We start from the raw sequence: 16,939 nt of genomic DNA, 5'->3' as shown, positions 1-16,939 counted from the left end.
ATGTTATTGAAATGAAAACAATAGGGGTCATCTACTACCCATGAATATTTATCCTTTAAAATGTGACAGCTATTATACCATAACCTTCAACAGATACTGGCTTAGAATTGTTGTCAGCCTATATGTCAATGTAACCTTGAACACCGACATGTTTGCAGAGAAAACAAAAAGGATAATTGCTTGACCACAGGCAATTATCCGAGTCTGATACTAGTAGGACCAAGGGTTCATAGTTAGATAGCCAAAGGCTCAGTTGAAAGTAACTGGTGGTATAGCTGACGTGAGCAAAACAATTAAAACAGGAAGTTTTTACAAAGCAACCTATTTTTTAACTATAAACCATCGCTGCGCAAAATAACCTTTTATACACCGAACACCTTTTAATCAGTCTGAAAAAATCTACAAAAATAAAAGAAATTTGGCACTCACTTTACAAGAGTTATCACAGTTTTATATCCATCCTTGTCTTTATGATCTGGCATCTTATCTAGCCATAAAACCGGCTGTTCTGGATCAACCAATCTACGATATCGCACAGCTATGTTAAAAAGATCTCGCCAACTATGCTGCCAACCTGAAATATCATAAAATATGCTGCCAATCTGAAATGTCATAAAATATGCTGCCAAACTAAAATGTGGAAAAATATGCAGCAAATTATTCTGCCAACAAGAAATGCCAAATAACAGCATACATGGTAATAATTGCACCAACTTTAAATACGGTCATTAAAAACTTCTAAGTGCATTTGAGTTCTGAGCAAACTGACATAACAAAATACTAACTAGACCTGATAACCATACCAGAAGTCATTAATTTCCTATCAAAATTTGTATAATTTCATCTGAACTGAAAACCTTAACCTTGGGCCCAGTGACTTGGGACGTGCATATTTATAAAACATTTAAGTGTAGTTATTTAAAAATCCATTAAAAATTATCAGAGATTTATCTAGAGATGAATAACGGATGATCACGCTGGACTGTATGTGCCGTATAATGATATAGATATAATCGTAATTTTTCATATTTCATACACTGCAGTTTTAAAACAGTACGATATTGTGATAAAGATTCTGGATGATTTCTTTAAGGATACAAATAATACAATCTAGACAACTCAAACAAAGCTATTGCTATTTAAGTGTAGACAGTATATCTCTAATAACAGTGTAATAAAGGAAATTTCATATCTGTCAAAAAAAACAAACATTTTCCGCCATCTCTAAACACTGCAAATGTAGTTTACATACTTACCAATAGCTTTATTCTGTCTCAAGTCTCTCCATTTTTTCTGAAGTAAACAAGAACAATTTTTTTCCCCTCTTTTCCACAATTTGACGTTTTTAGTGCAAACTTTCCATAAAACAGCATGCTCTACTATTTAAAAACTTTTTAATCAAACAAGAGTCGTAATTTGCATAGTAGTCGAACAAGACTTATATATCCAAGTTATTTATCATAATTTAAAGGCTTAAACATGACAATGAAACCTGCAAGCTAAACTTTTACCCATATTTTCTTAAGACAGGGCAATAATATGAAAAGATTTCAAACCCTTTAACCCCATCCACTACTTTGAGGGTCATTCCTAAATATAAAATCAGCTACTGATAAAATAAGAATCATTCTAATAAATATGCTTGTTTCTATTAAATCACGCTAACACTAAAAAGATGTCACATTAACGTGCAATGATGTCAATACTTTTGTTGTGACCCAAAAAAAGAGTTCTGCTGTATTTTATCCAATGTTTTATGTCAAGAACATATTAAAATCAATATAATAGAGAGCAAAATGGTGCTTTACTTAAATTAATACACTCAAATTGGTAATACGTACCAAAAATAATTTACTGGGGCTATGCCCGTGTGAAATTATTCCACGTACATATAACCTCTTTTTTCGTGCATAAATAACATTTTAAAACACTGTTTTTCTATACATTATTTCCTAATTATGAAACTTGGTGTACTGACAAAAAAGGATTACATGGCCAATAACAGTTTATATTTTGTAATGTTAGAAAAAACTTAAAGGGAAAGCTTAAGATAGTTTTGTAAACAAAGATATCCCTAACAATCATTGCGAACTATCTATACTTAATACCTTTTAATAAACCAAAAAAAAATCAAAAATCCGCAGCAATCAAAGTTAATGCCAACATTAAGATGTCAATACGTACCTCATATAACTGTGCTATATGAATTGAAGAAAGACCCATCGCTAAATTTAGTCTTTTATTTGGTGTATATCCATCTGTGTTAACCTGCATGAGCCAGCCAATCTTGTGGGCCTTACATATCAGGTTCTGCACTGGGCGAGGATAATCACCAATTTCCAGTTGACTTACATCTCTGAAAAAATAACAAAAATCTATACATATGTCATTCTCTGATTTTACCAGTGTCAGAAAGGGACTGCCCTTCAGATGTACTTTAAAATGTCACAATCTCCAAGACATCTTATACAGATATTAAATAGAAGATATAAACAAGTGTCTTTTCATACTAAGCAAGTTCAATAAAATAATAAAACGTGAGGCTGTGCCAGGCATTTATCATTTTCATTCAAGTAGTTGAATAAAATCTTATCATTTTCATTCAAAGAGTTTAATAAAATCAATGTGGAAAGACACAAACGTTTTGTTTCTTTTTATCACATGTTAGCTTTTTCAAATGAACAATTCAAATTTCTTTTTCTTTTACCTCTTGTGGATTTAATCAATTCGACCAACATGTTCTATATGAAATGATTTCAAACATTAAATTGTTTAACCTTTAGCATGCTAGATAAATTGTCGTCTGCTAAAATTGTAAAGTTCATTCAATTTGCTCCAAAATTGGAAGAAATATTGTCAGAGTAGCAAACAGCTTGGAACCTGATCTGGTTCCAAGCTGTTTGCAAAGGCTGTTAAATTCGCCTGCAGCAGGCTAAGGGTTAATATCAATCTAGTGTAAAACCCAAAATTTGGTACGGTGTTATCTCACCCTGATCACGTCAAACAAGCAATTAACAAGGAGCTGTGTTCAATAAACGCTTGATGCTCCCGGTGGCATCCTTGTCGATACAAAGCAACCTAAGTCCAAAACGAGGTCAAGTTCAAGTCAAGGTCAAACTGAGGTCAGGTGATTCTGAAGATGAGGAATGGTCACAGGTTACATCTGCATTAGTATAAAGTCATTCTAGTAAGGGGTATTGATGCTAGACGAAACGGTCCCATTTGGTTTACCTCGTACAGACGGACGAACGAACGAACAGACCGACAGGACAATCACTATATGCCTTCCGCATCAGTAGATGCCAGGGGCATAAAAATATCTTATTAGCGCTTTGAATTACGAATCATTATCATCTGTCAAAACTACACAATCATGGTATAAAGAAAAGCTAAATTCTTGCCATATAACACCAATATTTTACCGACTTACACTTTTGAAAGCTTTTATGCAAAATGTATATGCTACATTTGTGTTTTTTAGAGGAAAACACTGCCAATCACCTTGTTCCTATTTTCTAAATTTTCAAATTGTCTGATATAAATCTGGAGGCAAGTCTTTTAATTTCATTACCCAACAGTCTACATAGAGTTGAAGATGTTTTAGACCTTATTTGTAAATTTCCTGTTTTAAGGATAATGAGTATTTCAACTTGTCACTACCAGATTTAAAGCCAATCTCAATCAAAGTGAGTCTACTATTATTTTTCTTGGTTGCTTTATATGCTTCAAAAGGTTCCTCATAGATGTTATTACATAGTACTTTGCCAATAATAACAAGTCAACTGCCTTACAATGAGCCATTGTGAATGCTGGCAACAGCCAAAAAATGCTGGTCACAACTATTTAACTATTTTAATTTCCACAAACAGGAAACTACCTAATGTTTGAGACACAATAACATCTTCTTAAACTTACTTTATATGCGGCTGTATTCCTGGTTGTTCTTTGTAACTACCCTGCAAACATAAATGTTTTAACTCCTTTCATTTAATGAAACTGAACAAATATGCTAATCTCTGAAAGGGAAGTAATTTTTAAGCCACCAGTCAAACAAATGCAAATTTAACATCTTTCTCAGCCACCAGCCAAGAATTTACAGTTTGTTAAAAAGTTTTATTAGAGCAATGGCTGAATATAAATAACAAAAGAGCTCATGTAATTTTTTTAAAAGGAAATATTAATATAGCTTAATGCAACTGCAGTTTTATAAGTGAAAGCAGTACCTGGAATTCAAATGGTAAATTTTTCAACCAATGGTCCTTAAAATCATCAGAAAAATCTGTGTCAACTGTCAGTGATTCTAATGATTGGTCCAAATTAGCATGTAAATAACGGGCATATTCTGAAAAGGAAAGATCGTCTGGCAATTATCATTCTATAACCTTTTCATAATACAGGTAAATAACTTCGAATATACTTCACACATACTTGACAAACATGAACTACAGCAATTGTTTATTACTTATTGTTAATTAATGAGAAAATGGGATATTTTGTTGTGTTTTCTTAGGTTTAAAGTCACAGCGATATAAGACAGGTCATATGAAATTTGTTCAAGCTTTTTATGGCAGAGGAAGACCCAAGGAGTCCCTCTAGGGCACTGCTTCAGCCATGAGCTTGGTAGAATCACCAACTTTCTGTAAGCCAGGGTACAATCCTCTTCACACAATAAAATCTATACCCCAAGTGAGCTTCTGGAGTAATATATGTGAAGGCCAAGTGATCAAAGCCAGAGACTTTAACCATGGAGGCCCCTAGAATCGCAATAAAAAATTCGAAATTCATCATGTTTCCATGAATTATTTACAGATAGTCATCCATATAAAATAAATTGGCTTTAGCTTGATAACATTACAGCACATCATTTTTATCTTTGGCATTTTTTATACATGTATATTCAAAAGAATTTCATTTATAATATCAATCACTGAGAAATTGTATAACTAAATAAAGTTTACTACAGCTTAAATTTGTTGCGCATTTTCTCCCTCACTTATACATAATCTGTAACAAGAGAGCCAGCGTACAGCGTACATGCTCGACTTTTCTCAGTGCTTGACTCTGAATTAGAGCTTTGCCAGTAAAAACTTTATAAAACTTTAACCAAAAAATTCCAAGTTAAAAAAGGGCATAACTCTGTCAAAATTCAAACCAGAGTTATGGGGATTGTTCCTCCTGGTGTAGATTTTGATAGTAAATAACTATTTTAAGTTTTAAGTCAATAGTTTTGATAGAAACAGAAATTTGACTTAAAGTCACTTTGTCAAAAACTTTAAACAACGGCGACGGCGATGCCAACACCAGGGCGAGTGCAATAGCTCAAATATTTCTTCAATCAAAGTTGAAAAGTGTTCCCAGTAATATATACATACCCCTGAGATAATGTGCTTTCAAAAAATCAGGACTGGCTTTTAATACTGGTCTATTCTGTACCATAACCTTAAAAAAAAAAGTTAAAATGTTAAAACATGCCTGATGCAAATCAAGTACTGTCTTCCAAATACTCCTTGAAAGTGGTTAATCATGAATGGCCAATAATCAATATGAGCATTTCAATTAATGTAAAATCAAATATGTCAGGTATTAATTTTTGCTATTTCTATATTTTCCTTTTCTCGCCAAAATCAATTCATGCAAAAATTTAACCTAGGATTTAACGGAATGCTGAAAGTCTATCGCAACTGCATCTATTGCGGCTATAAATACAAAGAGTAAATATATATAGAATTTATTACTACATTTACTACGTCACAGCAAGAAAATGTTGTACTGTTTATGCACTCAAAATTCAGGACTTCCTATTCCAATGCTGAAGTCCTATGTATTCTAATCAACAACTCCCTTGCGAGAAGTTAGAGGAGCAGATATCAGTCATCACAAAATGTTAACAAGAGGGCCATGATGGCCCTATATCGCTCACCTGGTTAAATGGTTGCTATGAAGATTTGCATTTAAGCTTGACCCCGGGGTCATGATTTGAACAAACTTGGTAGAGATCCACTAGGCAATGCTACACACCAAATATCTAAGCTCTAGGCCTTCTAGTTTATTTCTAGACATTTTTGGAAGATTTTCCTATGTACAATCAAGTAACCCCTGGGGCGGGGCCAATTTGACGCGGGGGGTCATGATTTGAATAAATTTTGTAGAGGTCCTCTAGGCAATGCTACACGTCAACTATCTAAGCTCTAGGCCTTCTGGTTTATTTTTAGAAATTTTTTGAAGATTTTCTGATGTACAATTAAGTTACCGCTGGGGCGGTTTCAATTTTATCCCAGGGGTCATGATTTGAACAAAGTTTGTAGAAGTCTACTAGGCAATGTTACATATCAAATATCTAAGACCTAGGCCTTCTGGTTTATTTTTTAGCAAATTTATGAAGATTTCCCTATGTACAATCAAGTAACCCCTGGCGCTGGGTCAATTTGACCCTGGGGGGGGGGGGGGTCAAGATTTGGACAAATTTTGTAGAGGTCCACTAGGCAATGCTACATGTCAAATATCTAAGCTCTAGGCCTTCTGGTTTATTTTTAGAAAATTTTGAAGATTTTTCTATGTACAATCAAGTAACCCCATAGGGCGGGGTCAATTTGACCCGGGGGTCATGATTTGAACAAATTTTGTAGAAGTCTACTAGGCAATGCTACATGTCAAATATCTAAGATCTAGGCCTTCTAGTTTATTTTTAGAATTTTTTTGAAGATTTTCCTATGTAAAATCAAGTGACCCCTGGGACGGGGTCAATTTTGACCCCGGGGGTCATGATTTGAACAAATTTCGTAGAGGTCCACTAGGCAATGCAACATGTCAAATATCTAAGCTATAGGCCTTCTGGTTTATTTTTGAGAACATTTTTGAAGATTTTCCTATGTAAAATCAAGTGACCCCTGGGGTGGGGTCAATTTTGACCCCGGGGGTCATGATTTGAACAAATGTTGTAGAGGTCCATTAGGCAATGCTACATGTCAAATATCTAAGCTCTAGGCCTTCTGGTTTATTTTTTTTTTAATTTGAAGATTTTCCTATAAAAATCTATGTAAAATCAAGTGACCCCTGGGGCGGGGTCAATTTTGACCCCAGGGTCATGATTTGAACAACTTTAGTAGAGGTCCACTAGGCAATGCTACATGTCAAATATCTAAGCTCTAGGGCTTCTGGTTTTTGGGAAGAAGATTTTTTAAGATTTTCCTATTTAAAATCATATGACCCCTCGGGCGGGGTCAATTTTGACCCCGGGGTCATGATTTGAAAAAAAATTGGTAGAGGGCCATTAGGCAATGCTTCACACCAAATATCTTAGCTCTAGGGCTTCTGGTTTTTGAGAAGAAGATTTTTAAACTTTTTCCTTTAAGTTGCCATGGCAACCAGAGTTCTGCATGGAATTCAATTCTTTGAATAATTTTTGTAGAGCTTCACCCAAGGAACATTCCTGTGAAGTTTGGATGAAATTGGCCTAGCGGTTTATGAGGAGAGGTCATTTAAAGTAAAAGTTTACGGACAACGGACGGTGAGTGATCACAATAGCTCACTCTGAGCCGGACGGTGAGTGATCATAATAGCTCACCCTGAGCTAAACATTGTAGTCTCTGAAACACTTTCTAGAGTAACGTTAATTCTTTGGTATCTTTCACTACCATGAAAATCCTTAATATTAAAATCAACTTTAAATGGGTCTTTTGTAACACACATTTTACACTTCCTAACCATTGGAGTATTTCTGTCCAGGGAGTAAAATATAAACTTCATACCTTTGTTGCTGATTTTACGCCATCATAAAATCTACCGACAGCAGTAGCTGATAACGCCTTCATATAAGCACAGTTTATATTGTCCCTATCCTCTTCTATACATTTCTACAAAAAAAATCAACATCAAGTACTTCAAAACTGTTATTACACTTTTTATTTGCAAGACTTCTTTTTTGCTTAACATCTGTGAATTCTGTCCGTTTCCAATTCTAAAGGCACATCGAAATTATTGTTCTTTAACAAGAGCTGTCACTAATGGTGACAAATGCCCCCGCAGCGCCTTGACCTTCAACCTGGTGACCTTGACCTATGACCTGGTGACCCCAAAGTCAGTAGGGGTCGTGTACTCAATAAGTAATATCAGCATGTGAAGTTTGAAGGTCCTGGGTGCAGTGGTTCGCGAGTAAAGTGCCTTCATGCAAAAAGTTAACATTGTGACGAACGAACTAACGAGTAAACGAACGAACGGACAGACAGACGGACAGTTGAAAACTAATCTGCCTCCCTTTGGGGGCATAAAAATTATATGTATATATTTGTCCCTATTTCATTGAGCAACATTGTATATGAAAACACAAAAAAACTAAATTTTGAGAAAACTGTTAACAGAAACAAGAGGGCCAACTGCCTAATCATCTGAATAGTAAGTCTGTCTTTGTATACTGTTTGTAGCCTATTGGTATTCACATGTTGGAGTAACCGGTCTACAATACTGTATCGGTAGTGTTGGAGTAACCGGTTTATAATGCTGTATTGGTAGTGTTGGAGTAACCGGTTTATAATGCTGTATTGGTAGTGTTGGAGTAACCGGTCCACAATGCTGTATCGGCAGGGTTGTCAATAAGTTTTTATTGAACAGGCTGAAATAGAAATGTAGGCGGCCAGCTAGGGGGGTCCGGAAAATTTTGAAATTCAGCGCTTCATTTCCTGCATTTTGGGGCATTTTGGAAGCATTTAAGAACATCTTTTCCACTGCATTTTTAAATACAATATACCCTTATTTTCACATTTTTATGAGCTCACCTGGTAAATTTGGGGATAATAATAAAAATGAGTTTACACGTTCATTAATGCATTTTCAAGTCCTGAAATGCTAATATCTAACTTGTCACCACACTCCAACTCTTTGTTGTACTTCTTTGCAAAATCAAATAGTTATTGAACTACTGTATATCTAAATTCAAAACTCTATTGAGAATTAAACCTGTAGGTCTACTCATATTTCTTTTGTGGGGAAGAAGATTCCCCAGATGAATTTTTACAATTTGGCCTGACAAAAAATGTCACTGTTAGAACCATCAAAACAAAATGTACAGAGTTAGAAGTAATACAAGTTTAAGCATAGAAAATTAACTGTTTGATTCTCATCCCACCTATCCTTATCCAAAACCCCTAGCCTCGATTTTTTATTGATCAAAATCCAGATATCCAAAATTGTATGTCCGGGACCAAATCTCCAGTTTAAAGGATGTGTTTGACAAATTATGATGGTGCAAAGACAGTTTAACAGCATTTGACAGTATCTGATATAAAAATTTACCATGATATTTCCTCTTATTAAAATGATTTAAGAGAAATATTTATCAAAAATCGGCCGGCTGATACCGCGACAACTAAAAGCCAATATATATTTTCTGATCTAAATTTGATTGTGATTAATAATTTTTTTATAGAAATTAAATATCTGTCTCAGTTGTCCCACATTATAATCAACACCTGGCTTTGTTATACAATGCAATAAACAGCACTCAACAGGGGTAAATAGGTGTGAAAATATCCGAAAATTGTTGTTTACAGATTAGTTATGAGCGATTTTGGATTATTAAATGTAAAGGAGCTTGTAGATAATTTCTTTGTTTTGTTTTTTGTTGTCTTTTCTTTTAAATCGGGACCATTGACACTCATGATTTCAAAATTCTTGGAAATTATCGCGGATGTCCCATCACTCTTTCTTCCGAAATTATTGCTACAAAATATAACTTTGACACTACGATAACTGATGAATATATTTTCACATAGATCTCTAATATTAATCGGGCCTCGACCTTAGCGGTGGACCGTTGGACCAACGCAACCAAAATATCGACAGGTCCACTATCAAAAGTTGGGTAGACCGACGGTCAACCAATTTTCAGTCACGGTCTGCAAATAAAATAAAACCCTTAAAAGTGAAAAATAGGGGGGAAATCGTACCCATATCGGCGAATTCACAAAACGAAAGTTGATTTTGTCTTAAGTACGGCATTCTACAGTTATAATCATTGGCGAGTTAAAGTCAGGATAGCACGAATGGGCTACTCAACCGATCGGGCGAGTGGTTTTTACGTGGTAACTTTACCAAATTGAGAAATTACATCCGGCAAAATTACCTGGATTGACTGGAATTTACCCGCGAATCGTAAAAATATCAAAACGTCATGCTGGTAATTTTCCATTCCACAAGCATGTGCGCCCTATCGTAATATCTAATTTACATCGCGGTTACTTTTGACTGAAAAACGCGCGTAGTGCATACATTTTTTAATATAATCGCTTCAAATTTTCAACACCGCTTGAGAACTAATACAGTTTGAATTCTATAACAATTTTAATAAGATATCTACAGGAATGTAGGCAAAATTCTTTAAAAACGATAAAATTTTCATATAATGTTTTGTAAAATTTCAAACAGCGCGATCTTGATCATTTATTTCCTTCTTAAAGTAAATAAACGGTACATACTATGGTAATAAAATTCAGACTTTTGACCAGAAAGCACAAAAAACACAAATAAAAAATCTTAAATAATGAAAAAGCGGCAGCAATTTAAATACATGGAGTAAAACGATTTTTGGCAAACAGATTTCTGTTAGCGCGGCAGAATAAGTTACGTGACCTCATGAACGTAAATAGAAATGTGCTTTTAAAATGAAGCAGTATGATGTCGTTGCGGTTTTTAATAAGTTTTAAATGATTCTTTGTACATATTTTTTTGGACACAACACTTTGTTGTTGTTAGATATTCTTCTCAAACAGCAATGTAAATTTCTTGAGGGCAAATAGGTCACAGAGGTAGGACATCCACTATCATCGTTCACGGTTTGACACATTTACATGTCAGTTTATTCGGGACATTGCACAGTCGCTTTTAAAAAATTAAAGAAAAAACTTGTTTACTGATTTCTTCTCAACAATTAAAGGAATCGAGAAAGTACGATCAGACAGTGATGTGTCACATGGCGCGAAAACATGACGTAATGCCATGACAATCTCGGGGAAACTATGCCGCTTTGATCTCCACTGCAGATGCCACAATAACCGACACACTTCTTTTAGCTCTTTGAGGGGGTGTTAACTGATGATGAAAACGGCCAATTACTTAGTTTATCATCAGAATAATTACCGATAAGTGTTGATTTTTTTTCGCTTTCAACACGGGTCGGGAGGATGATGATTATTGTGTCCATATTTTGGGACACTTTTCAAAATAATTATTATTTTTTTTTTTTTGCGAATTTGAACCGGCCCAAATGCCATTTGAACCGTCCATTTCGGCCGGCGGCCGGTTCTTATTGACAACCCTGTATCGGTAGTGTTTGAGTAACCGGTCTACAATGCTGTATCGGTAGTGTCGGAGTAACCGGTTTATACCGTAGATACCCATGTATAATGCGCACCAGTGTATAATGCGCATCCCCGATTTTAGCCCAAAATCCTGGGAAAAAAAACATTTTTGGTCAATTTTTTGATGGATGGAAAACGAAAGTAGAGTTTACATCGACACCGGTAATAAATTTTATCTCCACGGCGGAGAGCCGCATCGGTCTTGCGGTACTATCGATTTTTGTTTTCTCAAAAATAAAACAGTAAAATATTGTTGTATTTGTTGTTTTACCTTTTTTAATTAACTATTTTGAATAAATAAATAGCAGCTGATTCAATATTTCAGAATGGTATCTTTCAAAATGACATGAGCTTCTCAATTCAAACCGATAAGAAAAGGTGTGATAGTCTTTTTGTCACGATCAAATAGCCAGTAATTATCGGCAATTAACGTGTCACCTCGTGTCAATTATGTTGTTCACAGTTTGATCTCGGTTGACGATAATTCTCGATCTTTAATTAGTATCATAATTTTTGTGATTTATTAACATTTCCTTCATCAAAATACTTTTAAATTTTTATGAAATTAATTTTGTCTGAAAGAAAAATAAACCATTCGATCTTTTACGGAACGTAACGGCAATCTTAGATTTTAGCGGTGACAGTAAGCGCGGGGAGTAGTTTCCCTTTACCAAAATGGAGAACATCGGTAACAAACTTGTTTTGAAGTTGGAAAATTGTCTATACCTGTGTATTATGCGCACCCACGATTCGGGGGTGGTCCCAGGGGTAAAAAAACAGCGCATTATACATGGGTATCTACGGTAATACTGTATTGGTAGTGTTGGAGTAACCGGTCTACAATGCTGTATCGGTAGTGTTGGAGTAACCGGTCTACAATGCTGTATCGGTAGTGTTGGAGTAACCGGTCTACAATACTGTATCGGTAGTGTTGGAGTAACCGGTTTATAATGCTGTATTGGTAGTGTTGGAGTAACCGGTTTATAATGCTGTATTGGTAGTGTTGGAGTAACCGGTCTACAATGCTGTATTGGTAGTGTTGGAATAACCGGTCTACAATACTGTATTGGTAGTGTTGGAGTAACCGGTTTATAATGCTGTATTGGTAGTGTTGGAGTAACCGGTTTATAATGCTGTATTGGTAGTGTTGGAGTAACCGGTCCACAATGCTGTATTGGTAGTGTTGGAGTAACCGGTCTACAATGCTGTATTGGTAGTGTCAGAGTAACCGATCTACAACACTGTATTGGTAGTGTTGGAGTAACCGGTCTACAATGCTGAATCGGTAGTGTTGGAATAACCGGCCTACAGTGCTGTATTGGTAGTGTTGGTAATTATGTTTAAGGGCCATAATTCCAAAGTGCCTTGGCCGATTTGGCTAGTTATCGAATTTGGCCGAGGTCTTATGGTCAAACACATTTTGTTCAAGTTTGGTGAAGATCGGATGAGAAATGTTCGACTTAGAGTGCGGACAAGGTTTGTGACAGACATAACTAGTTTAAAAGTGTATAAGGTATGTAGAAGGGCTTCAAAATTCATCCATTACAGTGTAAAACGGGTTTCAAAACTAAGCAATTAGTACAGAAGGGCACTCAAAATTCAGCCACTGCAGAGAACTGGAAATTTAGCAAGCAATTGTTTATCTAGTGGATACAATGTTTTGAATAAATCAGTCCTGGCTCCTAACATAGGTCTATACAAAATAATCCTGGAGGTATCTGTCAAACCTACTAAAACTAGCATAAATACTTTCTCTCAAATAAAATTAAGCTTAATACTCAAATGTTTATTTTATTTCAAGTTATAGGTAATGTTTGTGTTGTAAATTTGAAGAATTTCATCAACATTACAAATAAACAGTGGAAGTCCACACATAGTTTACTACACCATAATACCTTACCTTAAAATCTTTAATAGCTGCCTGTGGTTCTCCACTATGATACAATAAATTTCCTCGTAACTGTAAGCTCATAACATGATCTTTGTTAATTGAGAGAGACTGATTAAATTTACTCCGTGACATCCGTAGGTTTCCAATCTCTCTGTAAAAGTAAACTAAGCAGATTAAAGGCAGTTACTTCATTTAGATATTTTACTTATAAGACAATTAATTATCAAACATTTCAATCTCAATAACAAAGTAATAACCATCCTCCTGGCATGTTTTATTGTAACGGGAATTTCAGCAACAAATTGTGTTAAACAACAGTAAACCAAACCATGTTCTAGGTTTTCAAACTACTGCTCACATTTATTTGGGGTAAGAAATAACTTTAAATGACAATACATATGTAGAGAGTGCTAACACAATTTGTTAATCTAAATGTCCCTCTGCGGAGTATCTGATCTCATCAGTGATGTAACTCTCTATGCCTTTACCATCACAATCCGAGTCTACTTAACCGAGTCAGCCAGGAGTACCCTCTCAAAATACATGTCTTACAGATTAAATACAAGTAAATATGATTACCTGAAAGCTTGAGCAAGGCTTGTACAAGCATCTAGATGATCTGGATCTTTACTTAAAACTTCTTTGAATACTTCAATGGCATTCTTTAAACAGAAGCATCACAATTTGTATTCAAAATACACAGTACTTTATGAATCAAAACCCTCAAAAAAAGAATTTTAAAACTAGAAAATGAAGTTTATAAACACTTGTGAAAATAATTAATAATGCTTAGTCCTTTTCATCTAACAAAGAGTCTTTATTCCAACATTTTTACACTTGACTTGAAGTTATCATTACTTATGTTCTACAATACAGAGAAATGTCAAATTAAGAACTTACCCTGACTTTTCCCCTGTAATACTGAGAAAGTCCTAAATAAAACAAACTCTGTAAGTCATCCCCATCATTATCTATGTTCTTCTTAAAATCTTCCTCTGCAGCAGTGTAATCCTGCAAAACATACATACTGGTTACCTCCCTTTAAATATCAACAAGAGGACCATGATGGTCCTGAATCGCTCACCTATCCCCACATGACCCAGTGTTGAACTGAGTATGACGTCGTTATTTCTATTATTTGACATAGTGACCTAGTTTTTGAGCACATGTGACCTAGATATCATCAAGATAAAAAATTCTGACCAATTTTCATGAAGATCCATTGAAAAATATGACCTCTAGAGAGGTCACAAGGTTTTTCTATTATTTGACCTAATGACCTAGTTTTTGAAGGCACGTGACGCACTTTTGAACTTGACCTAGATATCATCAAGTGAACATTCTCACCAATTTTCATGAAGATCTCATGAAAAATATGGCCTCTAGAGAGGTCACAAGGTTTTTCTATTTTTCGACCTACTGACCTAGTTTTTGATTGCACACGACCCAGTTATGAACTTGACCTAGATATCATCAAGCTGAACACTCTCACCAATTTTCATGAAGATCCATTGAGAAATATGGCCTCTAGAGACATCACAAGGTTTTTCTATTTTTAGACCTACTGACCTAGTTTTTGACCCCACGTGACCCAGTTTCGAACTTGACCTAGATATCATCAAGATGAACATTCTGATCAATTTTCATAAAGATCTCTTGAAAAATATGGCCTCTAGAGAGGTCACAAGGTTTTTCTATTTTTAGATCTACCGACCTAGTTATTGACGCACGTGACCCAGTTTTGAACTTGACTTAGATATCATCAAGGTGAACATTCTGACTAATTTTCATAAAGATCACATGAAAAATATGGCCTCTAGAGAGGTCACAAAGTTTTTCTATTTTCAGACCTACTGACCTAGTTTTTGACCCCACGTGACCCAGTTTCAAATCTGACCTAGATATCATCAAGGTGGACATTCTGACCAATTTTCATGAAGATCCATTGAGAAATATGGCCTATAGAGAGGTCACAAGGTTTTTCTATTTTTAGACCTACTGACCTAGTTTTTGACCCCACGTGACCCAGTTTCAAACTTGACCTAGATATCATCAAGGTGAACATTCTGACCAATTTTCATGAAGATCCATTGAGAAATATGGCCTCTAGAGAGGTCACAAGGTTTTTCTATTTTTAGACCTACTGACCTAGTTTTTGAACCCACGTGACCCAGTTTCGAACTTGACCTAGATATCATCAAGGTGAACATTCTGACCAATTTTCATGAAGATATCAAGAAAAATATGGCCTCTAGAGAGGTCACAAGGTTTTTCTATTTTTAGACCTACTGACCTAGTTTTTGACCGCACGTGACCCAGTTTCGAACTTGACCTAGATATCATCAAGATGAACATTCTGACCAATTTTCATAAAGATCCCATGAAAAATGTGACCTCTAGAGTGGTCACAAGCAAAAGTTTACGCACGCACGGACGCACGCACGCACGGACGACGGACGCCACGCGATCACAAAAGCTCACCTTGTCACTTTGTGACAGGTGAGCTAAAAATGTTTTAAAACATGCCAGTGTTGCTCCTTGTAAGCACAGTAGACCCCATCCCAATGTAATTTTTCAGTAATGATATATTTCAAACATATTTATGGTTCTAGTTATGACGGGAAAGCCCCTACAATCTTTCAAGAAAAACACCAGATACTACGTAAATTTTCATGTTACTCCGAGTTGGAGGGTACAAATTTTTAAGTGGGGTGCATGCTACAAAACATCATCAAGAAACAAAAAACAAGAGGACCATGATGGTCCTGAATCGCTCACCTCTTCCCACATGACCTAGTTTTGAGTATGACATCGTTTTTTCTATTATTTGACATAGTGACCTAGTTTTTGAGCTCATGTGACCCAGTTTTGAACTTGACCTAGATATTATCAAAATAAAAATTCTGACCAATTTTCATGAAAAGCCATTGAAAAATATGGTCTCTAGAGAGGTCACAAGGTTTTTCTATTATTTGACCTATTGACCTAGTTTTCAAAGGTACGTGACCCTGTTTTGAACTTTACCTAGATATCATCAAGGTGAACATTCTCACTAATTTTCATGAAGATCTCAGGAAAAATATGGTCTCTAGAGAGGTCACAAGGTTTTTCTATTTTTATACCTACTGGCCTAGTTTTTGACCGCACATGACACAGTTTCGAAACTGACCTAGATATCATCAAGGTGAACATTCAGATCAATTTTCATGAAGATCCATTGAAAAATATGGCCTCTAGAGAGGTCAAAAGATTTTAATAATTTTAGACCTACTGACCTAGTTTTTGACCACAGTTGACCCAGTTTCAAACTTGACCTAGATATCATCAAGATGAACATTCAGACCAACTTTCATACAGATCCCATGAAAAGTATGGCCTCTAGAGAGGTCACAAGGTTTTTTTATTATTTGACCTACTGACCTAGTTTTTTATGGCACATGACCCTGTTTCAAACTTGACCTAGATATCATCAAGGTGAACATTCTGACCAATTTTCATGAAGATCCATTCAAGGGTATGGTCTCTAAAGAGGTCACAAGGTTTTTCTATTTCAAGACCTACTGACCTAGTTTTTGATCGCAGTTGACCCAGTTTCAAACTTGACCTATATATCATCAAGATAAACATTCAGACCAACTTTCATACAGATCCCATGAAAAATATGGCCTCTAGAGAGGTCACAACGTTTTTTTCATTA

General features: G+C 35.5%; 1 protein-coding gene across 4 annotated transcripts in view; it reads right to left on the bottom strand.

Annotated features, from left to right (window-relative positions):
- The window catches only part of LOC123535621 (tetratricopeptide repeat protein 13-like), a 66,326-nt gene that overhangs the window by 27,492 nt on the left and 21,895 nt on the right, over positions 1-16,939 (bottom strand). For all 4 annotated transcript variants that reach the window (XM_053549640.1, XM_053549651.1, XM_045318347.2 and 1 more), the window contains exons 7-16: positions 14,143-14,253; positions 13,822-13,904; positions 13,252-13,393; positions 7,749-7,853; positions 5,373-5,439; positions 4,224-4,342; positions 3,916-3,956; positions 2,185-2,356; positions 1,257-1,293; positions 430-574 (exon numbers count right to left, since the gene is read on the bottom strand). In XM_053549640.1, coding sequence (XP_053405615.1) covers positions 430-574; positions 1,257-1,293; positions 2,185-2,356; positions 3,916-3,956; positions 4,224-4,342; positions 5,373-5,439; positions 7,749-7,853; positions 13,252-13,393; positions 13,822-13,904; positions 14,143-14,253 — 1,022 coding nt within the window. The remainder of the gene's footprint in view (positions 1-429; positions 575-1,256; positions 1,294-2,184; positions 2,357-3,915; positions 3,957-4,223; positions 4,343-5,372; positions 5,440-7,748; positions 7,854-13,251; positions 13,394-13,821; positions 13,905-14,142; positions 14,254-16,939) is intronic.

The sequence above is a fragment of the Mercenaria mercenaria genome, chromosome 1, assembly GCF_021730395.1.
Source record: "Mercenaria mercenaria strain notata chromosome 1, MADL_Memer_1, whole genome shotgun sequence".
Taxonomy (NCBI): Eukaryota; Metazoa; Mollusca; class Bivalvia; order Venerida; family Veneridae; genus Mercenaria; species Mercenaria mercenaria.
Note: the sequence above shows the minus strand (reverse complement) of the source record. Positions and strands in the feature narration are given on the sequence as shown.